The sequence below is a fragment of the Hyperoodon ampullatus genome, assembly GCF_949752795.1.
Source record: "Hyperoodon ampullatus genome assembly, chromosome: 9".
NCBI classification, from domain to species: domain Eukaryota; kingdom Metazoa; phylum Chordata; class Mammalia; order Artiodactyla; family Ziphiidae; genus Hyperoodon; species Hyperoodon ampullatus.
In genome coordinates, this window is record NC_136922.1 from 65,826,129 (window position 1) to 65,851,371 (window position 25,243).

Here is a 25,243-nt window from a genome sequence, read left to right on the forward strand (position 1 = left end):
CTGAATGTCTTTAAATACTCACTCCTATAAGTAAAAGATTGTTTGAACACATATCCTTTATACATACATATTTATATCACACATATATATTTATATATAATATATATATTACACACATATGTGTAATATACACACACACTACACATATATTACGGTATACACATACATTATATCATATATAATTACATATGTATTTCAGTATTAGCACATCACGTACCTTATAAAATATGAAAATGTAAATTAAAATAAGGTAGCATAATAGTAAATATAAACAGAAGTTCTGTTTTTCCCTCTTTCTACTCTGGTGGACTGTCTTCAGGCCCAGCCTTGTTTGAAAGCGGTGCTTTGAAGGTAGGGGCAGGGCTCTAGACTGCTGCTTCTCAAACCTGGCTGTGCGCAGGAATTGCCGGGAGAGCTCCAAGTAAATTACACTCCAGGTGAAATGGTGATACCTGGGCCCCAGGCTCCACCTTCGAGATTCTGATTGAGTAGTTCTGGGATGGAGCCCGATTTTTCCATTTCTACCTAGCGCCTGGGTGATGCTGAAGCTGCTGTACATTCATTAACTCTGTTCTAGATCAGTACTTCTCAAACTTGAATGCACATTCAAATCCCCAGAAATCTTGTTAAAATATAGAATATGGTTCAATAGCTTGGGGTAGGGCTGAGATTCTGCATTTCTAAAAAATACTCTTGTGAGGCCTCAGGTGAGGTCAAGGCTGCTAGTTCAAGTAAAAGGACCATGGGACAGAGTTCAGCTGGACCTTCAGCCCCTTAGTGAATTTGCCTGCACACAGTGCCAGGCCTGCAGGGCAAAGCCGTGAGAAATAGAAGCCGTTTTGGTTGGAGAGAAAGCCTTGCTAACAAGAAACCTCCTGCAGCCCTGTCATTTGCCCTTGACTCCTTCATTCTTCCCTTAAAGAATTCTGGTTTTGCAGTGACCTTTAGTTGAAGGAAAATTGTAAGTAAAGGGCTTTGAGGGAGAAGATTACAGTTCCTTCTTTGAAGTGTTTCTAATAATAACCAAGATTGTTCATTTTTCTGAGTTATGATATATGTACACAGGGATGGTTTTCATCCAAGGTCTTAAATAACATTTGCCTCAGCAGTTAACTGATTCTTGTGCAAAGGTTAATGGGCAAACAGAACATTCTTAAGAGTTCATAGAAACTCTTCCAATCAGTTTTTATACTTACATTGCATTCTTTAACATCAGAATTCTTTCTTTACAGAATATTGCATAGATGGATGCAATTATAAGAGCTCAATGCAGACCAGCATTTCTAAAATTAAGTAAAATTATTTTAGTGCAAATTTAGGGGGAGCAGGCTTATACTTTGACCCCATAATTTTATTTATACAACAGAGGTAGAAGAAACTCATCAGACTATAATGTGCTTTCAGCACTTTTAAGGTTAGAAAAGCTATTTAGCTTGGAGAAGATTCTAAAAATATTAGTTGCTCTGTTCTAAAAAAAGTGAGTTTATTGATTATGATGATTCCTGTGGAGAATTACGGGCTAGTGTGATCTGTGAACACTAAGAATAGGGCCTCCTTAGCTGTATTTCATTGGAGTCGGTATCTAGACCATGAATCAAGATCTGCTAGTGATGAGGATCAGCGTCTGGGGTTCTCCATCCGAGCTGCACCAGGGAGTCACCTGGGGGTTTGTTGATACTCTGGCCACATCTGGGCCAATTAAGTCAGAATCTCTGCCGGTTGTGGCCCCCAGCATCAGAGTTGTTTAAAGCTTCCTGGTGATTCTAAGGTGTAATCAGGGTTGAGATCCAGTGGTCCAGAGGCCTGGGTTCTCTTTCACTTCGAAATTTCACTTTGTAGTCTCCTGAATTATGGATCTGGCTGCTTCTGCATTTGAGCCAAATTCACAGATTAGTTTTAAGTCTACCTTTCCCTGCAGTTCTACATTCTTCTCCATTAATTCAACACTTTCAGAATCTCCTCTGGCTATTCTTTAATTTGAAAGCATAATTTCTTCATAATTTCCAGCTAATTAATGTCTACATTAGATTTTTTTGTTTGTACTTAAAGAAATATGTGTAGGCTTCTCGTGGGTTGAAACTATATCTTTTAATCTAAAAATAAACTAGTAATCAACTAAATAGTATAATTTCTGATTTGAGAGAGGGTGGTAGAGTGGGAGTGGGGGTTATTTTAGATACTGGTGGTTAGAGAAGGAATGTCTGAGAAGGTAATATTGGCCTGAAAATTGAGAAGGCACGAGCCACTCCTCTCCAGTGAGGCTGGAAGATTGTTCCAGCCAGAGGCAGCAATGAGCTTGGCTAAACTAACACACACAAGCACAATAGATGCACTCTTAAGAAGTCGAAACAATTTGAACAATTTTACCCACCATGATCTGCCTATTTAAGGAAAAGAAGGAAGTCCAGCCCGGGTGGAAGGTAGTGAGCTAAGGCTGGTAAATAGAGATGAGAATGTAAACAGGAAGAGCTTAGATCATCAAGAGCATGTGGACCATGATTAGGGCTTAGGTAGATAGTATTTTTAATGTGATGAGACATCTTTGGAAACTTTTGATCAGAGGAGTGCTATGATTTGTTTTATACTATTAAAGAAAATTTGGCTGCTGTGTGGGGAATGAAGAGTTTATGTCCCTTTAAGTATTATTATAAGAAGTAGTTGCACAAAAATACTTAACTGGCTGCTGAATCCTGAAGAAGGCATATGATGATATCTGTGCCATCACTGGAAAGATATGGGTGAGAAATTATAACTTTTCACTGTTGAGTCATGGTAAAATCCTTTTTGACCATTCTTTTTTGTCCTCTTTCCTCCTATATTCTTCCCCAGTGTGTGATTTTCAGCCATTACCTTTATATGGGCTAGTCACTTTTTTCACCTTTTAAATTTCTTCTTCCACACAGTAGCCTCATAGCATCATTGACTGCCCCAAGAGTAATCAGTCATGTTGCTAGATTTTTATACAGCTGGAAAGAGGTAAAGAGGAGCATATAGTTTTTTTTTTTTAAGCCAAATTGCATACTATGATTGACTGAGCAGCATTATTAGGAGTCGTTATGAAACATTAGGCAGCCCAGCCCCGAGGTTCTTGCAAAGGTGGCAGTGAAACAAAGCAACCTTTAAATTGATTTAGCAAAACACTTAGTTACCGTTTCATGGTAGGCTAAAGAGTGGTAAATGTTAAAGAAGGAATCTTCCTAGGACATTATGAAAAATAAAGCTAGCATAAACTCATTGGTTGCTGTCAGCACTCTTTTATGGTGTTTACATGAATGTTGGTAACAGAGAATGAGAGAACTTATTTGTGGCTTTTGGCTGACGTTGGAACACATCAGTAAGGATGCTCAAGTCTATCTGTAGCCATGATGTTAACTTTGTCTTGTAAAGAATCACATTTTGTTTACTGGACAATAAGGAACACTCTTGGCTCAACTCCTGACTTCCCTCTCAAACATCTATTAAACATTTTTACTGGGTGCAGTGGTGTGCTGGAGCTGGCCTGTAGTGGCTCTCTAGAGCCAAATGTTAGAATCTCTTCCCAACTCCATGTTCAGTCATCAATGATGTCATGTTGGTAGCCTGAAAGCAGCTGCAGTGGGAGAATTTACACTACCGAAATTGGCATAGGCTGCAAATTTCTCTCTCCCCCACCCTCCAAGAGCCAGCTGCTACACATTTACCATCACATCACTGCCTGAATGTTCCTCCAGAAACTCAGCGTGTTTAAATATAAACCTGTTGTCTCTCCTTCTTTCCACTATCTCCTCCTCCTGCATTCCTCCTATTTGTTGATAGACTTTAAACCCGGGCTGAAATCTCCAGAGGCACTTTTTGATCCGTTCTTCTCCCTTTTGCCCCAACATGAGATCCTTTTACAAACTCTGCAGATTGTATTCCTCCTATCTCATGCTTTATATCACCTCTCACTTTCTTTTGGTGCTCCCCCAGATCAGTCCCTGGTTGTGTCTTTTTTTCCTCTCATGATCCCTAGTTGAGTCATCTGCAATAGCTATACCCCTTTTAATCCCCCATCTCCACCTCCTCAGCCCATCTAACACACTGTTATCAGCTCATTTTCCAGAAGTGTACTTTGTATTCTATAACTTTTTTGCTCAAATTTATCAATGACTCCTCTGGTTTCCAAATTAGGTTCATACTTCATAGCTTGGCATACAAGGCAGTCCATTATATGAGCACAGCCTACCTTTCCAGCTGATTTCCTGCCATTTCTGTTCCTCTTCTTGATGCTCTAGAATCCCCACATGGCACACATGGCATTTCAAACAAAAGTACTATTTCTAAAATATGAGTTTTCTGAAAAGCCCTTTCTTCCACTTTGCCTGGGTCAAACTTACTCTTTCTTTTAAGATGTAACTCAAGGGATGCCTCTTCCTTGAAATCTTTTATAATTTCTTCTCATTCCCTGGCTCCAAGGCAAAATAATCTCTCACGTGCAGTTGAACTCCCTTCCTAATACCATACTGCTTTTTATAGCACTCATCATTTTCCTCCTTTCATTACAATTTATTTTAGCACATTATGTAGTTTGGAGTAGAAACCCTATCTTTTTCATCTTTGCCCCTAACTTGGAGGTGAGCACAATGCCCTCCCTGTTCAGTAGAGATTTGTTGAAAGAATAAACAAAATGGAAGGAAGGTTTATACTTCAGCTGGACATTCTCGAGCTGGTAGGCGTAAAATGAAATAAAAGCACAGCAAGTGGAAAATCGTACAATAGGAATATTTCTGGAAGTCCCTCCAAAGTTAGTTTTTAAGTGGAACATTTTTATTTTTCGTAATGTATTTAAAGAAGATACATGGGCCCTGGAATAGAAAAGAATAATTCCATAGTTAAACAGGAGGTAGAATCTGAGCAAGTGGGTGGAAGTTACAGAACACATTTTCACTTAATATATAAGAAAACTTCCTGAGAAACAGAAGCCTTAATTGTCTATCACAGGAACGAGATTCCTAAAAAGCTACTGAGTTCTTGTCATAGACAGGATGCAGATGTATGACCATCTGTCAGTGATGTTATAAAAGGAATTTCTGCAGGGAGTAGATGTTTGCTAAGTCTTTTAAGACTCTTGACTCTATGAATCTGTGACTGTTTATGAGTCATCCAGCCTATTGGTAGGATTTTTGAGCACTCACTGTCTTAACCAAGATGAGTTTCCACAGTGCGTGCTATTAAGATTTTTACTATATAGTTGGGAGCATTAAAATATTTAGGAAGAAAGCATCTAAAGAAGCCCCCTGTCACCCCCCAAAAAACGGTTCTAAATTTCAGGTCCTCCAATTTGGGGAAAATGTTCCATCACTAACTTTAGATCATAAAATTTAAAATTAAGGTCTAGAGAACCTGCTATATTATCTCTTTCTCCATAGGAGCTAAAGGCAGATATCACCAGTACTAAATTTCTGCCTGATTAAAAATTTGGCTTAGGGCTTCCCTGGTGGCGCAGTGGTTGGGAGTCCGCCTGCCGGTGCAGGGGACGCGGGTTCGTGCCCCGGTCCGGGAGGATCCCTCATGCCGCAGAGCGGCTGGGCCCGTGAGCCATGGCCGCTGGGCCTGCGCGTCTGGAGCCTGTGCTCCATGACGGGGGAGGCCGCGGCAGTGAGAGGCCCGCGTACCGCAAAAAAAGAAAAAAAAATTGTCTTAGTTTTATTTCAGTTCGTTTGCCATGGGTCCCCAAGGGCGTGGCCTGAGAGAAAGCAGAACTGTCACTCTCCAGAGATAGTACTCTTGCCCCTTGTCTGGACTCCTTCACCTGGAAACACCATTTGCTAATTTCATTCAATTCTACCACCTTCTTTGCTAGATATTTGCATTGCATCATTAGTCTTCATCCACCTGCTGATCTAGAAGGTAAACTTGGTTTTTACCCCCACCCCTACTGTGCCTTGTATAAGCATAGGGACTTTTATGGGGTTTTTTCCCAGGAATTTTCTTCAGGAATTTACTAGCAACTGTAAGTGAAGAAAAGGACAATCTTTCTCTTGCATTCTTGACCCCGTTCTCACCTATTTTCTTCATGACGTTACTCTCCCAGTTACCTAACCCCCTCCATCACTTTCACTTCAACATCTTCTCTTGGATGTCTTTTTCCCTGGTGCAAAACAAGTTCAAGTCTCCTTGATCCTAACACACACGCACGCACACACACACACACACACACACGCTATAATTGGCTTCCTTTCAAGCTATTGCCCCATTTCTCTTCTTCCCTTCACTGCCAGCCTACTGAAGGAATGGTCTTCAGTCAGTGCCTCACATTTTTTCCAACTTCAGTACATGTCAGGATGATTTCTGTCCTCACCACTCCCATGAAACTATTCCTGCTAAGGCCATCCCTCATCTCCCAGGTGCCTAATCCAGTGGCCAGTTCCAGATCTTCTTCCCCTTGGCTGTGGGTAATACTGAAATCCACGGGATGCCCACTCCTCCTTGAAACTCTTTCAGGCCATTTAGCCATCTGCTCCTCATTGTCGACTTAGCAGTCATTTTATCTGGACTTGACTATAAAGCATTGATAAATGATTCATTTGGAAAAATAGGTTTTGAACATCTACTCTCGACCAGGCACTGCACCAAGGCTGGCAAAAGATGGTGAGCAAAACCTGCCCACTCTGGAGAGTAGTGAGGTGGATGGAGGGAGGCATCAATCCCACAAGGACATGGTTGCAGGCTGTGACAAGGGCCATTCAGGAACACCATGAGAATGTTTAGTAGCATCCTCATCTAGTTTGGGGATCTCAGAAGCCCGCCCTGAGAAAGCTTTTTGCCTGCATAAAAGGAGGAGTAGGTTTTAACCAGGAGAAGTGGGGAGAACATTCCAGTGGAAGGAATAGCATGCACTGTATTAGGCAGTGAGATGTAAGGGAGAGAGCACAGACCCAGCATTGCTACTTACTAAACGGTCTGATGTTAAACAAACAAAACAAACAAAAAACTACTTGACCTCTTTGGGTCTTAGTTCTCTCTTCTGTTATGAAAGCAGTAAAAAAGTTTTCTGTTATGAAAATTTTTCTGTTTTTCATAACTTTTCTGTTATGAAAATTTTGCAGTCATAATTATATGTGCTCATATTTGCAGTGCACGTGGCATGTAGCAGGTACTCAGGAAATGTTGCCTCACCGCAACCTCTTCCACTCTCGGGGCTGTGAGCATTGCGGGGCCTTTAAAGCGATTTCTCCTTACTTGCTTCTAGGAAATAGGCCTCGCATTCCATCTCTCTGGGGCTTATACAAGGGTGCTGTCATTCCAGCAGAGGGTGGGGAGCTGGTGAGGAAGCGGTGGGCCCAGGGTGTTTATGATTTGGGTTTGGGGAATGTCTGATCCCTAAACCTCTTTTCTGTGATTTGAGAGTAGCTGCATGCCATCTCGCATTGATGGGGTGAGCTGGGCCTCTCAGGAAGGACACTTCTCCTTTTAGATCTGGTGGATTGTGTTTCCCTTGTGCAGCCAAGCTGCACAGACTGTGGAGTGCAGAAAAGCCCTTCCTTGAACGGTGATTGGATGTGAATGCTAGTTGATGGTGGAGGCTCGTCGGCGGATGCTTGATGAAAGGCACCCAGCATCTGAAAAAAGTTCACCGCCGCGCAGCATCCTCCAGGGGCGGCCGCCACTGCCGCCCTTTTATTAGCGCACGTAGTAGAGGGTTTGTGGGGCTTGGCAGCCGTCCACTGCCTAATGTGAAAAAGGCCCTGGAAGCATCGGCCCCTTTGAAGCAGCTGGGCTGGTGGCGGCTGCTGCGTGTGGCTGGGGTGTGGCCTCCAGATGCTGGATGCCTTCGCTTTCGTGGATTATCCTCACCGCCCTTGTGAGAAGCTCTCGCGATAGCTGCCCTCTCGGCGGGCAGGCGCGGTCCAGACAGGCAGACCCGTCCTGGAGCTGCAGGGGCTAGAAGTCCCCAGGAGCAGAGGCGAGGGGATGCCACCCTAGAGCGAGAGAGAAGAGAAAACAGCATGCCATTTCCCACACCCTCCTCAACTCTGAGCATCAGCTGGGCTAGGACGCCAACCCCAGGGTTTCCGCCTTGGCCGCCTCTCACCTTAATTTCCGGGTGTGGATGAATTTCTCCTCTTTAGGGACGGCGGTGGTGGAAGTGGGAATCTGTTTTCTCCCTTACTTTTTGTGAGAAGCCTATGAGCGATTATACCAGGGAAACTGGCATAGAAAGGGGAAGGACTGTACCCCAAGTGACACAGCTGGGGCTTTCACCCAGGGGTGGTGACTCCACGGTGCTCTTTGCCTCCTCTTGCTAGGCAGGACTCCCTAATAGCTGTCCTGTGGGAGCATCTGTGTGGGCACACTTTCCTCTCCCCGGGCCCAGAGATGAGCAGGGGGTCCCGGCAGCGCAATTCAAGGAGGCTCCCTCTCCAGAGCCGTCCTTCACTTACAGGAGCCCCAGGCTGAGCCTCCTTAATTGTGCTGCTTGTTGACCGCTGCCTTGCCCAGTCTTGCCCTCCTCACCACACCGTGAATGTCTCAAATGTAGAGCAGGGTTGCTTTGTACCCAGCAGGCGCTCAGCTAGTGTTGGTCCAGTTGAATGGAACAGTTTCAAAGATGATGTGTATCTGTCTGTGTTGGGGGAGAAGTATGATGAGACGGGTCACCCCAAAGAAGAGATATTGAGATTTTCTGAGTAAAGAGTCCCCTCTTGTTCCTGGAGGGTCTTTCCACGTATGAATATCACCTAGTTTTAGCCCATGTTTAGACATAGTCATGAATACTGGTACTGTAGGGACCTGCTTTTTTACTAATGAAGAGGTAGGAACATGGATGAATATTGGCATCACGCTGGCATCTTCGGCCTCAGATTGTGTTACCGCCTCAGATGCGGGAGAGAGTTTCTCCCCTGCTCACGTGAAAGGTCTGGTACTCTTCTGCACTTGAGATTTTTTTGTGAAAACAAAAGTATGTGAAGCTAGATGCAGTGCATAAGGAAAATGCGATGTTACAAAAAATGGAAAAGCTTCTGGTCTGTTACCATTGATGATCCACCTCGCTTGCCCTCCTGGCAGGGTGCACCTCCAATACCCCACCCCCTCCCCACGCCGCGCAGGCACCCCGCGTAGGCGTTCATGATCATGCAGGGATTTAGTCCACCAACCAGCCTTACGATTGTCTTACAGTGAACATGACAGTGATGGATTGAACGTGTTTAAGAGAAAAGTTATTGATTTTCTGACAAGCAGCCATTTTTATGTTCTCTTTTATCAGTCAGCCTCCCCCGGAAAAGTGAAGGGTAAGAAGCAAATGCTGGAATAAGAATTACGGTTACTTGACGCTCTAACTCTTGGCCACTAGAGGGGGGTAGTGACCAGGCTTCCTCTCTCCTCTGATGAGTGTGAGACATCTTTGCCCAAGCTGAAATAATGAGTGACAACTCAGCAAATGTCTGTTCATCAGCTTTTCCCTTCGTGGAGCCAGTGTTTCATACTCAAGCAAAGGTAGCTCATCTTTCCTAAGAGGAGTATTTCCAACCATGTTAGTGTGTATAGAGTCTTTGGCTTTGGCCCCTTTAAAGTCGCAGCGCCTGGGTGTGGGGCAAATAGAATGGTGCACCCACCTTCCCCGACCCTAAGACACAAGAAAACTTAACTATGGGCATAGGAATCGTAGTTTCCACATATGATTTGATATATGGCCTTATCAAGGGAGAAAATATTTTAGGTTCCAGAACATGCATGATGGTCGTTTGGTCTCTGTTCAAAGCAAGTGTGAGGGACTCCTGTTAAAATTGGCGTCTATGGAAAATCATAAGCATTGCTACTCTTTCAAGGAGATCTCTGTGTCCACAGATACCTCTTATTCCACCAAAACAATCGCTGGCTTTAGAATGGTGTCCGAGGCTGATGCCCATTTCTGGAACTCCTACTACACAACATGCTAGTTTCTGCCGTGTAGGTCATGGCATTTGCCTCCTGGGGAGTGTTATGACGATCAAAGCAATCAATATTTTTCAGTGTCTGGAGAATGTAAAATAGGTGCAAATGTAGCGTCCCTAGGTTTTAGGTTGGAAGTACATATAAGTAGGCCGTGTGTACACGACAGAAACAGAGTCCAGGCAATTAAAGGGGTTCCTTGTGAATAATTATCAAAATGGTTTGGTAGGTTATTTCCCTGTTATTTTGGTAGTTGGATTTGTATTCTTGTCACGGCAGAAAGAGAGCAGTTACAGAGGGCAGGACCCTGAAGGCAAGAAGATGAAAACACGCAGGGCTGAGTGGGGAGCTCAGGAAGATAGTGGAAGAGTCAGCATGGGCACCAGCACACTCACGGCGTCTGTGTGGCACCAGGTGTCACACCGAGGAGTTAAGGCTGGAGATGATGACGATTGGAATGCCTAAAAGAAAGAAATGCCTTAACAGTAGACCTGCCAGGCTATTGTGTGAGGAACGAGGTCTTCAGGAGCAGCTCTGTGACTGCCTGTCAGGGACTTTTTGTTTTGCTTTTTAACATTGGAGTTTGGGGTCACATGATTGTCAAATCTCAGATCTGGTGACTTGGGCTTTTACTCTGAAAACCCTGTGCCCTTATAGTGTTGAGGAGAACCGAGGTAGCGCTGCCGAGTTATGCTTGGAATTGTTTTCTTAGGTATAATGTGACATGGGTATGCCTTCTGACCGTGGCTATTACCTCTAGAGTAACTGGAAACTCTGGGCTTTTCCTGGGGCCCCTCTCTTTGCCTGGAATTTCCTTTTCTTCATTCTCTAACCAAACATGATTCCACAGATCTTTCAAGACCCAGTTCCTGTGTCTCTCCTACTCTGTGAAACCTCTGGACACCCTGCCCGCCCCTGTGAAATTAGTTGCTCTAGCTTCCCATTGCTCTAGCTGCCTGCCCGTTATAGTAGGCATTACCTCATTAAGAGTTTGGTTTTTAGTATCTGCACAATTTCCCCTTCTCGGTACGGTGCCTCTCTCTTCATCTCCGTGCCTCTCTCTGGAACAAACAGGGCTCAATGAATTCATTCTTCACACTAAGGAGTGGGCTCAGGGTCTAACAAGTGTGTGTGTGTGTGTGTGTGTGTGTGTGTGTGTGTTTTGGTGGTGGTGAAACCTGGACTGCAGATAAATTCAGGATCCACAACCAGAGAAACAGCTGGCCTCCCAGAGTCTCCTGCCCTGTCTCCTAGGATAGAGTTCATGAAATGCACAAGCCCATCCAGAAATGCCTGACCTTGCTGTACTGGCCTGGCAACCCCAGGCCACCTGGAACCAATATTTAAGCCAATATTTGCTTTCGGTTATTCTCGCCCGTAGTTAAGCCACGGTAGTGCCAAACTGTGGCTAGCCCAGGAAGGATCTGCAGGGGGCAGCAGGGACTCCCTACTGACTGGCTCTGCAAGTTTGCCCCGCACTCTCATTGACAACTCAATAAAGCAATCTCATAGTTCAAAGTATTGAATCTTTGGGCCCTGTTTTTTAGGTCAGAGTGTGTTTTTTTGTGTGTGTGAAAGTGTAAGGGTGCCCATATACTGTAGTATTGAGAACCGAGGTAGCCACTACTGAGTTACGTGTGGAGTTGTTTTCTTAGGTATAATGTGACATGGATACTGACCACGCCTACTACCTCTGGTTACTTCCATGTAACTCAGGTTAGGGAGGTCAAGGCAGAATTCAAGGGTTAAAGTATACGTGAAATTTTAAGTAGGCTTTTGGTAGCTAAACATGCTCTGTCCATCTAACCAGGATTCTGTCTCACATAGCCTTTCCCATCGATTCTCAGGCACTCACAAGCCTGAGATGCCTTCACTTGCTTCTGTGAACTTTCCAGATATACGGAGCAAGGAAAGCCATAGGACCCCAGTGTGGTTTTCTAGTCATCTTCTGGTCTTGTTCTAGTGTTGCTCCTAGGAAAGCCGACCTCCAGATTAAACAACATAGCCCAGCCAAAGACCCTTCCTGGTGGCAGAGGGGAAAGCCGGAGCTCTGACTCTGGCTCCCAGATGGGGCTGGCTGCAGTCACTCCTGGCCTGCCCTTCTGTTTCCCCAGAAGCAGAGTGTGGAGAGTTCCCAATGGTTCATATATCTGTCTTCAGAACTGTGTTTGGGTAGCAAAGTCATGAGCACTTGCTTCTCTCTGGCAGGGGTGGCCCTCATGCCAGAAAAAACAAAGGGAAAATCACTTGGTATGCTGTTGCTAAGAAGCGGAGAGGTGTTTGATGTTTTGATTTTAGCGGCATTGGAGGCTTGCCCTTTTAGTAACAAGAAGAGCTATAGGTTGTTCCTACAATATTGGATATGTGCTTTTCCGAAAATGTGTCATGAATGCAGAATTCTCTCATCAAATCCTTTTTTCCACCATTCATTAAATTAAAGAGAAATCCTCTGGGATACGGGAGAGGGGTGCAAAAAGTTCAACGACTTTTTGAAAAAGAAGTGAAAACGACGGTGGAAAGGTTCTTGTAGAAGCAGCTTTGTTCCTAGGTGGCCGTGGCCAGCAGCCCGCATGCCGTGGCCATGTTAGGCAGTGGCCAGCAAGTAGGGGCAAGGATGGATTCATGCCCTTCAGATGTCGGTGTCCAACTGTCTGACCCTGTGCAAGGTGTATGAAGGTTATCAGGCCATTCTCTTCCACTTTTGATGATTCACTGATGTTTAATGATCTGTGTATGCACGGCACAGTGCTTGGCTGGATGAGCAAGATACAGTCCTCCCCCTGAAACAGGGAAAGAGGTAATTAGGATTCAAAGGGTCTGCGCAAGAATAAAGGTGTGGAGGGGATAAGACCCAATAGGAAGGGGATAACTTTTCTTGGGCCAGTCAGGGAGAACCACGGAGGAATTTGAACTGTCTTAAAGGATAGGCATCTGACTTTTCCAGTGGAAAAGACAAGGAGGCACATTCAAGGCAGGAACAGCAAGGCAGAAGGAAACCTGAGGGTTAATAAGACACTCATATGTGACTGGATAAAAGAATGAGTGGGGAAGAAAGAGGGATGATCTAGATCGCTAGGGACCTTGACTTTATTTATTTTTTTTTTTTTTCTGTACGCGGTCCTCTCACTGCTATGGCCTCTCCCGTTGCGGAGCACAGGCTCTGGATGCGCAGGCTCAGCGGCCATGGCTCACGGGCCCAGCCACTCCGCGGCATGTGGGATCCTCCCGGACCGGGGCAAAAACCCGCGCCCCCTGCATTGGCAGGCGGAGTCTCAACCACTGCGCCACCAGGGAAGCCCAAGGGACCTTGACTTTTTGAGGCCAAGAAATTTGAACTTTTTCTGTAGGTGCCCGGTAAGACATCAGGAGTGGACTTCATCTTAATCTCACTGCACCTATAAATCCCTCTGCGGAGGACAGGGATGGTTTTCCAACATAGATGGAGCTGCATACTTGGTACCACCGTCCAGTACCAGTAGGACTTTCTGCAGTGATGGAACTGGTATAAGTGTCCAATATGGTGGCCACTAGCCGCATGTGGCCACTGAACACTTGAAATGTGGCTAGTGTGACTGAGGAACTGAGTTTTAAATCTTATTTAATCGTAGTTAACTTAAATTTCCATTTAAATAGCTCCATGTGGCTAGTGGCTACTCTCTTAGAGCTTTGCAGGAGGCAGTGGTTGTAACTTGAGGGAGGGAAAAGCGACGAGGAGGGCTCCCCTGCAGATAAATTGTGATAAGTTGTATTTCAGGGAGGGAAGGGACCACAGATGGGTTCTGATACTCGTACTCTGCTGGGTGCTATGAGGAAAAGCCTTCAAAGGGTCTTAGTGACGCATGACACACGTACATAAAATGGTTAGAGAAGGGAGGCAGGTGGTGTGACAAAGTGCTGTCAAGCACGGCATCAGCTCCCTGGGACCCTGCAGTAGCTCTTGGCCTCCTCTTTCCATATCTCTGCACCATGCAGCTATGCAAACCCCACGGAGCAAGAGTCCTGCCTGCACCTCTCTGCTGTCAGGAAAGATGCCAAGTGCAGGGAGGGTAAATCAGAAAAGCATTTCTAGATGCATGAACTAAAAGCTCCTGTGACAGAAAGTATGCTTTAAAGGGACTGCACAGGCCAGCGCTCTTTACCTGCAGAGCATTCCTGGTAAATCTTAATTGCAGTGCAACCTGTGTTTTCCCTCTGGAGCAATGGGTGGCTGTGTTTTCTGACCAAGAACTCAGCATCAAACAGAACATTACTGACAGAATAATGCCATGAAAGCAGAGAAGCCAAAGCCATAAATCTCAGTAACTACTGAAAGTGATAACATTCTGCTACCGATTCTGTAAAATGAATATAAATGTAGATATCGGTGAATACTGACTAAGGAAGGGACCATAATCTTCCATTAACATATACAAATTCAACTCCACTGTGTCATAAATTAGATTTGCCTCATGCTGAATTATTAAGTGTGATAAACAGGAATTGAATGACAATAGTTTTGGCCCTCCCTGAAATTTGAAAGGCATATGAGGATGCTTTTATTTTCTCTTAATAAATTCCTTTGTAACCAGCAGAAGCATGCATAATTATTCTGTTATCCATTCCATCCGCCTGGATGTCAAGTTCACAGCATCAGTAGATCAATGATGTGGAAATCTGAGGACAACATAAAGTGAATCAAATCACAGCCTATGTCAGGAGGCCCCCGATCCACAGATTGGAAAGATTTTAGCTGGAGAAGTATTTAATAACTAAGATCTACAAACAGAAACTCAGTTTTTCTCCCATTCTTTATTTTCTCACTCTAGTTCCTAAATTTGGATTTAAATATTAATATGTCCTATGTCGTCCTTTTTGTTGTTTAAAAAATACACTGTGATTTTTATCTTTTTAGAAAGGTGATATGTGTTCATTGTAGAAAATATGGAGGAAAATAAAAAGAGCCACCACTCTGAGTTGACTGTTATGAATATTTGGGCATACCTATTTTCAGTTATTTTTGTTTTCTGTGTGTGACCACACAAGACTGAAACAGTTTTGCTCTTTTTCAGTTAAGCCTTCCTGAATATTTCCTCGCATTTTAAAATATATTTCCTAAACATCATTGTAATAGCCATAGAATATTTCACCATAGAGGTCACCTAAATGTATCTAACCAGGCCCCTACTGTAGCCAGTTTAGGTTATTTCTTTTTCTTTTCTTTTCTTTTTTTTTCATTTTAACAGCATTGTGATGAAACCCCTGTATATAAAGTCTTTGTCCACATGCGTTACTATTTCCTTAGATGTGGAATTTCCCTATCAAAGGATAAGAACATTTCTTAGGGCTACTTATAAGTATTGCCAAATTGCTTTCTAGAAAGATCTTCTAGTGGTGTTATGAATATAAGTGTTGAGATTAGAAAGACCTGAGTTCAGTCCTGGTTTTGCGGATCCGGGTCTGTCATCAGCCATGTGACCCTGGGCAACTTGTTAACACGTCCAAGCTTCAGTTTCCCTTTCTGTTAAGTGGGCTAGTAATACGACCTGCCTCATATCCAATTCTGTGTGGAGTAAATGTGGTAATTCATGTAAAAGCTGAATAGAGCAAAGTGCTCAACATAAGAGCTAACAGTTTTACACTTTTCCAGCAGAGTATGCACTATTTCTCCATTCTCTCACAAACCCTGGGCACAATTTTGCATAAAAATTAACTTGACAAGTGAAAAAAGACATAGTTTTAACTTCTATGACAAAACACATCTTTCAAGCCTTTAGAAATATGTGACATATTTCAAGTCAAGGGCTGACTTTGACAAACGTCTTTCCCTCAAATGTTGTTTCTCATGAGTGGCAATAGAATAAGTAATAGAAGAAGCCCAAATCTTCCTTAGTTTTAAAGGGTAGCTATATAATTGATTGTGTCTGAGGGCCCAGAGCAGTCTGTCGGTGGGGTAGAGTACGTGTACGTAGCAATTATTAAGTATGTGCTTAGAACATTTTCTCTCAACAGTCTCAGTGAATTGGATTTAGCTGTCCATAATTTATTTTAAATTGTATAAATAGCTTCATAAGACAACTGGAATAAAGAGAAAAGAAGGAAAACATTGACCAGCAATCCCTTCACACAAACAAGTTAAGTTCTGTTTGTTGACTGTCCACACAATTTTACAGAATTGCATTAGACATTCTTTCAAAGCAGAGGATGCATTTCCTCCTGTCGAGATCTTTTCCATACAAGTACCATCATTTTACCAGGCCCACGAGGTGCCATCCCAATTTTGTCACATCGGTGGGAGCTGAATACAAGGGCAAGAGACCCACACCCCTGGGCCAGGAAAGAGGGTGCTTGACAGATGTGAAGCAGAAGTGGGCTTGCAGGGTAGGACCGGGGCAGCTGAAAATGTTGCTGTGAAGTCTGAACATGAATGTGACCAGTGTGGGTTAGTCTGAAATAAAAATCGAAACAACAAAGGAAATGATGTTGAGGAGGGTTCATACTCAGACATTTAGAGGCTGTTTTAAGGACGGGCTTTATTTGGCTTTTCTTGGAAGCCCGGAGGCTCCACATGAATTTAAAGACACAACATGTGTGTCTAATATTGGAAAGGCTTTGCTGGTGAACACAATTTCACAGGTTTTCTGTAATACAAGTGGAGAAGGTATTAAGAAATACAGCCTTGATTATTACAGAGAGAAGAGAGAGTAGTTTTTCTGTCCTGATTATTGTGTCTTAAGTACCAGGCATAAAATGATCTCTCATTGGATGAAATGGAAGCACTCTTGAGGCTTCAGATCCATTTCTCTTTTATTCCAGTTTAGTTCCCAGTTCCCAAGGCTGTGCCCTTGAGTGTTGAAATGTAATAACTTTGAGGGTACACGGTGAGTCTACTGATTCTTTAATATGGTTTCTGCCATTTAATTCTTGTTCAGAGCAGGCAGTGCACCAGCTCCACCCAGAGCTAGCAGGTTACTCTCTATAATCAGGTATGTACACGTCTCACACCAAGAGGAAATGCTCACATAGTAACATTGGATGACCGTGTCCTGATCACTTTTCAAGATCATTGGTGCTATTTGTAATCTTGAGTATTTTTTTCTGCTTCCAGCCTTGAACTAGATTCTGTAAGGAAGAGGTTTTACTGAACAGGGTATGGAAAAAGTAAGGGTAGTCTAATTTTATCAGTCTTGAGCATCTTGCATAAAATGTTAAGTCAAAATTGTTAGACAGTAAACTTGCTGGAAGATGAAGACGAGGATGGTGGTATGCTATGACAAAAAGAGCACTAGTCTCGGGAGGCGTAATTTAATTCACTCTTTTGTCACTTATTAATGTGACTTTGGGCCTATCTGTTCATTTGTAAAATGAAGTTTTCATTTATAAAGCAGGGACTGTGCTACATCCTATTTAGCACTCAGTGACAGACTGCATGTGAAAGTCCTTTGTAAACTGTAATATCATATTCCAGTGTGAGGTTGTTATTATGCCTCCGAGGTCAGCATGTTTGAAAATGTATTAGTCTGTATTTAAAACACATTTCAGTTCTCTTTACGTCCTGGCCCATCATTTCCATATTTAAACTTAAGCAACAAAGACCTTGGCTCAGTCGCCTTTATCTTTCAGTCTAATTAGGGGCCTGATAGTTTTGCTTTGTTTGGAATTTGTCACCCCATGTTCTAAAGAACGAGGTTCAGTGTGTTCCTCAAAAGACTAAGATTCTAAGATATTGCAAAATTGAATCCTAATTGTTTGTCTTCAGAAAGCCATGAGATTTTATGCTTTCATCAAGTTGGTCACTATTTGGGTTATATTGTAATAGAACCTGTTATTCATATATCAGAGCTATTCACAAAATGGCAGCACCTTGAATAGGGACTATATTCTAAGAGCTGCCTTCCCAACGTGGTAACCAATAGGCATATGTGATTGTTTGCCAACTAAATTAATTAAAATTAAGCCAAATAAAAAATTCGGTTTTTCAGTCACACTGGATACATTCCAAGTGCTCAATAGCTAGATATGATTAGTGGCTACTACTTTGGACAGTGGAGACTATAGAATATTTCCATCATTACGGAAAGTTCTATTGGCCGGTCCTGCTCTAAAAGAAAGGGAACCTGATGTCACATTATTCAGAGGTGTCCAGTAAGGTTTCGTACAGACTTTTTATATCATTTTTAGGTTTCCAACCTAAAATAGCAACCTTTAATGTCCAATCAAGTGTTGACATCCACCCACCCACCCCTTTTCTCCAAGCTGCATTTAGGACATTTGATAATTTGATATTTTTGAATGTTCATTTCTTTTTATTGGGTCCCTTAGGTCCTGCGTGACAGATATGTGTGAATGTCCAGCCCATAAAAACTGTTACTGCGAGTCATTCCTGGCTTATACCCGCGCCTGCCAGAGAGAGGGCATCAGCGTCCACTGGGAGCCTCAGCAGAACTGTGCAGGTGAGAAGTTCCCGGCCGATCCAAACATCAGAAACTCACTCCAGTGCCCAGGATAGCAATAGAAGAGACTTGATGATGTGAATGGTCACACCCTCCCTTGGCCAGAGGGAAATCTTATCAGTGGCCCAGCTGGATTTCAACTTGATAAAACACAGGGGCTTCCCACTGGGCAGGATAGAAAGCACTTAAGAGAAATGCTTTGTGACAAGCACATTTGAACAATTTAAGGATTTCGACTGTTGCAAAATCCTCCTAACCTCAAGCTACCAGCAGGATGTGCTTAGCACGTGGACAGTCACAGCTGTGGTTTAGGTTATGTGTGGAGCAAAGGAGATTCGGGACAATTACAGTCATTTAAGGTCTTCAGGATAAGTGTGATTGTTTTTTTTTGAAAGAGAGAGAGAAATGGCTATACAAACACTAGAACATTCTTTTCCTTCTGAGAGACAGATTGCTGTAATAGTCGTTCTAGCTCTTTGATCTCAGGCAAGTGAATTAGCTTATTTGATATCTGTAAAATGGACTTCTTTGTTCATCCCAGAAATGTTTCTTACAAAGTGGCTAAGTACTAGGCATTGAACAAAGCACTGTGGGCACTTTGGTGACTGTAAGAGACGAGGTGAGGCCCCTGTCACTGAGGTGCTGGCAGCCCAGTGGGAGAGCCAGACAAAAATAGTAAGTCGAGCATGGTAGAGACCTGCTAAGTGTGGTAAGGGTCATGAGGGGGCAAATAGGGCAGAGCAAGAGAAAACAAATGGGGAGGGAGTCGGTGGCTACTTAGATGGAGAAGAGGGAGCACGTCTCTGTGGGGATGATGTTCCAGCCGAGCATTGAAGGATCCAAGGGACTCAGGGCAAGAGATCCATGCAGAGGAAACATATTTGAATAAGATAGCCACTCTCAAACTGGAAGGGAGTCAGTGTGGGGGGCAGCGGAACGGGGGGCACAAGATGAGAGTGGAGTTGAAGCCAGAGCCGGATTGCAGGACTCTGCAAGTCTTGGGAAGGAGTCTAGCTTTTATTCCAAGAAGAATGGAAGCCACTGACGGGCTTTAAGCAACCCTCCTTCTGCTTGTGAAAGATCGCCCTATGTAGAGGCTGCTGTGTAGAGAATATGTTGAATAGGGCAAGATTGAAGGCAAGAGGCCATTGCAGTCTTTGGGGTGACGAAATGATGGTGGCTTGGATTAAGATGGAGGCAGTGTTTGGAGGAAGAAGAGAGATTTTAGAAATATTTTGGAAATGTACAATAACCTCTACTCTGCAGAGTTATAAGCATTAGTGATACGTACGTGAAACATCTTAGGAGGGTGCTCAACTCATAGAAGATACTCAGTCAGTAGTAACTGCTGCTCTTATTTAGACCTGAAGATGAGATGACTAAATGTTTGTCTTTTACTGCAAGGGTTGGCAAGTGCTTTTCTGCAAAGGACCAGATTTTCCTGGTAGGGAGAGACTGGGGTTTGCAATATTCTACAGGAATCCTAGAAACCTTAGCTCTGCTATTAGAAAAGAAGGCAGTTCATGGCGCTGCTAACTCTAGAGGGTCTACACTGGTGGAGGGCAGGAGCTGTCATCCGGTTGGAAGAGGGCTCAAGAATTGCCTTTGTCTATATTTTCAGTGCATGGACATCGTGTTCACTTAGACAGTGGGTCTCAGTCTGGCTGGACATTGGAGTCACTCTAGGAGCTTAAAAGATAAACCAGAAAACTATGCCTGGGCCCCTTGCCGAGATATCCTACTTTAATTGGCCTTGTGCATCATTTGAAACCTCTCAGGAGATTCTGACCTGCAGCCAGAGTTGAAACCGCCATTAATTTGTATGCTTGTTTGGGTGGCTCTGGGGAAGTAGGACAAGGAGCGTTTTGGGGGTTACTAAAGCTTCCTCAAGCCACCCCTTGATGCAGTCACTAATCCATGTCCTTAAAAAGCTCTCAGACCCTTTTATCTACTTGTGAACTTCCCTTTTGGTTTTGCTCTCTCCTCTGCAAGCCCAAGTCCAATCTTTATGTCTGAATTCCCTTTCCACGGCAAGAGTGCCTCTCTATCATTGCTGTCTTCCCAGAGGAGGATTGAGTTGATAAAAATAACTCATATTAAGGTATGGCTGAGGCTCCTGAAAGGTGAGACTAACTGGCTTACCTCCCACCTAGTGCCTCAGTGTGGGGTAGTATAGGAAGGGCAGGGTTTTGAGAGACAGGGCCCTTGCACCACACCTTGAATATGCCCGTCTCCTTTTCTCTGCTTTGAAATGAATAAAATATATGGACTCAAGCCCCAGCCATTCATGCTGGTGTAATGTGGGGCTCAGCAGAACTTTATTAATTTTATTAGGTATGGTGCCGTGATGAGGATCATATCAGATACAGAACATGTGAAGCCTCTCTTCCTGATGCCAGGCTGTATTTAACACCAGTTCAGTGCACCCAATGCGTTTGAGGACTGCACTTTCCCCCCTGCAGGATCCTGAGTTCAGGGACTGAATCTCAGCAGCTAAAATTACTTTTCTAATGGAAAAGGAATACGGCTTCTGAAAGGTTCCATTTACCACTTAAAATTAGCAGAACCATCTGAGTGAAGTATACCTCTGTCAATGTTTGATTGCAGGGGAACCTTTTATACACACACACACACACACACACACACACTCACACTCACACTCACACTGAACTTCCACAAATTGATAGTTGGTATTTACGGAGATATGCAGCATCTCTCAGTAGATTCATTTCTGAGTCATCTGGAATATTGAAGACTATAAGAATACTCTTTACTAATTTTTAGCTCCCAGATCTTTTGACTTAGGACAGCACTTAAGGCCACTTAATACTGAGAAGAGAAATTTTCCAGGGTAAAAGGCTTGGAAGTTGAACAAATAAGAAACCAGCCAGGCAAGAAACTCTGAATGAACAAGTGACATCTCCCAGGCTAGGTTGGAGTTTAGCACTAGCATGACATATGAAGTGTATGCCCCCTAGCTGTGGCAAGGAGGGCTAATGAAACTCTAGTTTAGTGCAGGGGTTACTAAATACAATACAATGTGCAGAGGGCTGTTGTGAAGGTCTCTAGAAGTTTCATTAACGACCATTTATATTAATGTGTACTATTTTCTAAGCACCTCCTTTGCCCCAAGGACTATACTAGAACTTTGTGTTACATTTTATCTTATTTAATCCCCACTCTCATCTATATGTTAACATTCTGTTACCCACATTTTACTGTAAAGGACATTAAGGCTTAGAATATTTCAGTAATTTTCTAAAAATCACAGAGGTGGAAACTAAGAAAGCTAGGAATCAAACCTAGGTCAATTAGCATTATAGCCACTGTTCTTAATTATTATGAGAACACAAATAAGCAAGTGCACTGTAGAAAAATATATATACCTATGAATATATATTTATTTGTGTGAGCATCCACTAATTTATGGAAATATTTGTTCTGTAGATCTTTCCAATTTCTATTCACTTGTTGTTCCTTATCATTGATACTTGTTACTTGGTACCTTCTGACTCTGTAACTTTGCTATGACCTCGCTCCTGCATCTTACTTTGCCATCCTTAGTAGATTTTCTGCCAACCTCCCTGCAGGTGCCACTACTAATTGTCACTGCACTTTGAGGAATACATTTTCTAAGTGGGCAAGGGGCTGGGATATCCAGAGTGGTGTGTGTGTTCCGGCAGCACATGAGATAGTCTGCTGGGTTCTGGGAGCAGTTTCCTCCTTGTTTTATTCTACAAACTCCAGGTGATTCTGGCCTCTGCCCTGCAGCAACTCTGCTATACTTATACACACTCATCTTTCCCTTGGCTGACTGGGAAGGGATCCTGTAAAGGATTAGGAGGTAAGGTCAGCACTGTGACCTTCAGCACAGTAGGGGCACATGGGGACAGTGAGTTCCAGAGGGCATAGATCTACACTTATTGAACGTATTGATAAAGTCAACACGTGGCGCCTTTATGGGGTCCCACAGAAAGTAACGTGTAATGGTCCTTGCACGCATTACAGAGTAGCTGCTTATGTGCCCCCTTGAGAATAAATACCTGCTAACCCTAACCACTTTGGTAGTTTCCTGGTTTTTAAAAAATGTATTTGATCAAATGAAGCCTTTTCAAATGCCCCTATGCAAATCATTTATGTTGTAAAAAGGTATTGTTTGCCTTTTATAAGTTTGAAAAAAAATGGATTCACAGAGGGTAATAAAACAAGGTCCAAGTCAGGATTAAATTTCTAGGATCTTCTAAAAGTTGTGCCAGTTTGAAGGCAAATTTCATCATGTCATCCCCCCATTTAAAACCCTTGCAAGACTCCTCTTCCTCAAGGCTTACAGCCCCTGCCTACTTCTCTGCCTCTGTCTCCTCCCGCTCTCCCACTCAAATCCCATGCTCCCTTCCTCCAACAAAACAAGGATCCTCCCATTTCTGATTGCGCCACGGCTGCTTGTTGTTGCTGACACCCCCTTACCCCCTACCCCGCACCCCCACCTTGGCTCTCAGTGCTGTCTCTGCCTGGGAAACTCTTCCTGCCATTGTCTGACTGACAACGTCGACTCACCTTTTAAGATCTAAGCGGGATCTATCCTCTGAAGTCTTCCTGGATCCCTACCCAACCCTCCAAGTTGAGTTGATGTCTCTCTTATTCCTCCACTGTTCTTTGTTCTCACTGTCTAACGTGTACATCTTGCACTTAATTAACAATCTGTTTATGTGTCCTCTTCACCTATTTGGTTGTAAGGCTCCAGGCTCCTGAGACTGAAGGTCAGAGATGATATCTGATTCACATTGGATTCCCTGGCCTAAGAGAATGCCTGCCACATAGTAGATACTCCGTAGATGTTTGTTGACTTAATTTGAATTGAATGGAGATGAATAAAAAGATCCTTTTTTTTTTTCTAGTAGTTCTTCATTTTCAACCTTCTAATTTCTACCTGTAGATGGTGAGGGAAATCTCAGTGTTCAGTAGTCAAAGGTAAGATGTCACAGAGGAGCAGTAGAAAATTAAGTGGTGGAATTAGAAGAAAGAATTGAGAGGTCAGAGAGAGGAAAAGACATGGGAGAGTGCATGTCTATAGGAGAGGAGGGAAAAGGAAGAACATGGGTGGGAGAGAGGAAATTCTGCCGAGTTTTCATACTAGAAGGGATCTTTGCAAGATCTGAAAGGGAGCAAAGTATCTGGAGGGAAAAGTGAGTTGAAAGAGGCATTCTGGAAGCAGCATGAACTTAAGGCCAGCCAAATGTAATCCAGCTTGGGAACCGGGATGATGGATTGAACATCATTAGGATGAAATCATCATCCAACAGGCACAGACATTTATTAAGCTGCTCCTCTGTGCCTGGCCCTGTGCCAGAACTTTGCATTGTAGAAGACAAGGACTCTGCCCTCAGGAGTCCCAGACTCAGTGGTTCATTCTGTTCAACCAGGGGTGCTTGTTGTAGTGACCCCTGGAACCTTTAAAATCTACAGCTACCCAAGGCTCCACTGTAGACACAGAGCAAAAATCTTTAGGGAAGGGGCTGAGGAATATGTATCTTTTAAAAGATCCTCAGGAGACTCTTGTGAGCATCTCCGATTAAGAACTACAGCTGCACAGTAATTGGGGGATTAAGACAAGTAAACATAACTATAATGTGAAAAGTGCTGTTGGATGAAGAAGAGGGAACGGTATCCTGGGGGAGATCCAGGTAGCTACTCGAAGGAGGTGACGTTTGAATTAAGACTTGGAAAATGATTGGTTTGGGAAGAGAATCCAAACAGATGATAATCAATTTCAGAGCTTTTTGACTGGAAATTAGAGCTAATACTGTAGTAACTGATGGAGAGAGAAAGAGAGGGAAGGGAAGAGAGAGGAAGAGAAGGAAAGGGAAGAGAAGAGAAGAGAATGTCAGGGGAAGAGTCTTGGAGGCAATTTGAACATTTAGTGCCAGGGAGCAGGTACATAAGCCCAAGAGAGAGAAGATGTTTGCCAGAAGTTAGCAGAAGAACCTAGAAATTTCAGTGTCATAAGATAAAATGGACAAAAAGACTAAATGTTTTGTGGTGAGATCATATGAGAATGGGGACTGCCTCTATGTCCGTGGATATGGTCATTGTGGAAAACGTGGGCAGGAACTGCTGCAGTAAAATGGTGGGTGAGGAAGGTAGGTCACCAATGGTAATTCATGGCACAGGAACTGGATAAAATGACTGTGAACTTTTCTGTGAAGTCTGGAGGTAAGAAGTCTGATAGGTGAGGGAATATTTTGCTAAAGATTAGTGTTGACCTGAAAACGTTTCCAATATTTAGAGGATGGAGCCAATAGAGACAGAGGAGATTAACGTGCGTGGAAAAGGACAAATAATAGAGCAAGTTCCTGGAAGAGACGGGTCAGAAAGCAGAAATGGCAAATGAAGGCTGGGTGCCGATGAGGAGAGGCAGTAGGGAGGTGGGTTAAGGTGCTCCTGCAGATGTCCTAAGTCATCAATAAGAGAGGATGAGTGCACTGAGACTGGGAAGAGCTCCAGTAGAGTTTTAGGTGGAGGAAGATGGGAAACAGCAGGAGCTTCCATTGTGCACCTCCTTCCACTTTGGAAATATTCGTTGCCCTCTTCTTTGCTGAAAAGGCGTGAGTCTCTACAGTAACCGAAGCATGAATGTGAGGGTTGTTTACAGGACCAGTTCTCAAACTTGGCTGCCCATTAAAATTAACTGTGCTGGGGAGTATTTTTAAAATTATTTTAAAATACTGATAACCTGGTTCTTCTACCTTCAGAGGTTCTAATTTAATTGGTCTGGGGTGGGAGTCCAGGCATTGGGAAGTTCTCTGTCGACCCTGATTTCCAGCTTTGAACACCACTGATCCATAAAAATAGAACAACACATGGATACAATTATTTGTTGTGAATATGATATTCAGCTAGGGTGTTTCCAAATTATGAGGCATGTC

At 43.4% G+C, this 25,243-nt stretch overlaps 1 protein-coding gene across 2 annotated transcripts in view; it reads left to right on the forward strand.

The window, feature by feature from the left end:
* The window catches only part of BMPER (BMP binding endothelial regulator), a gene marked incomplete at both ends in the record, with an annotated part of 250,484 nt that overhangs the window by 221,969 nt on the left and 3,272 nt on the right, over positions 1-25,243 (forward strand). For both annotated transcript variants that reach the window (XM_079711187.1, XM_079711188.1), the window contains one exon: positions 18,190-18,320. In XM_079711187.1, coding sequence (XP_079567313.1) covers positions 18,190-18,320 — 131 coding nt within the window. The remainder of the gene's footprint in view (positions 1-18,189; positions 18,321-25,243) is intronic.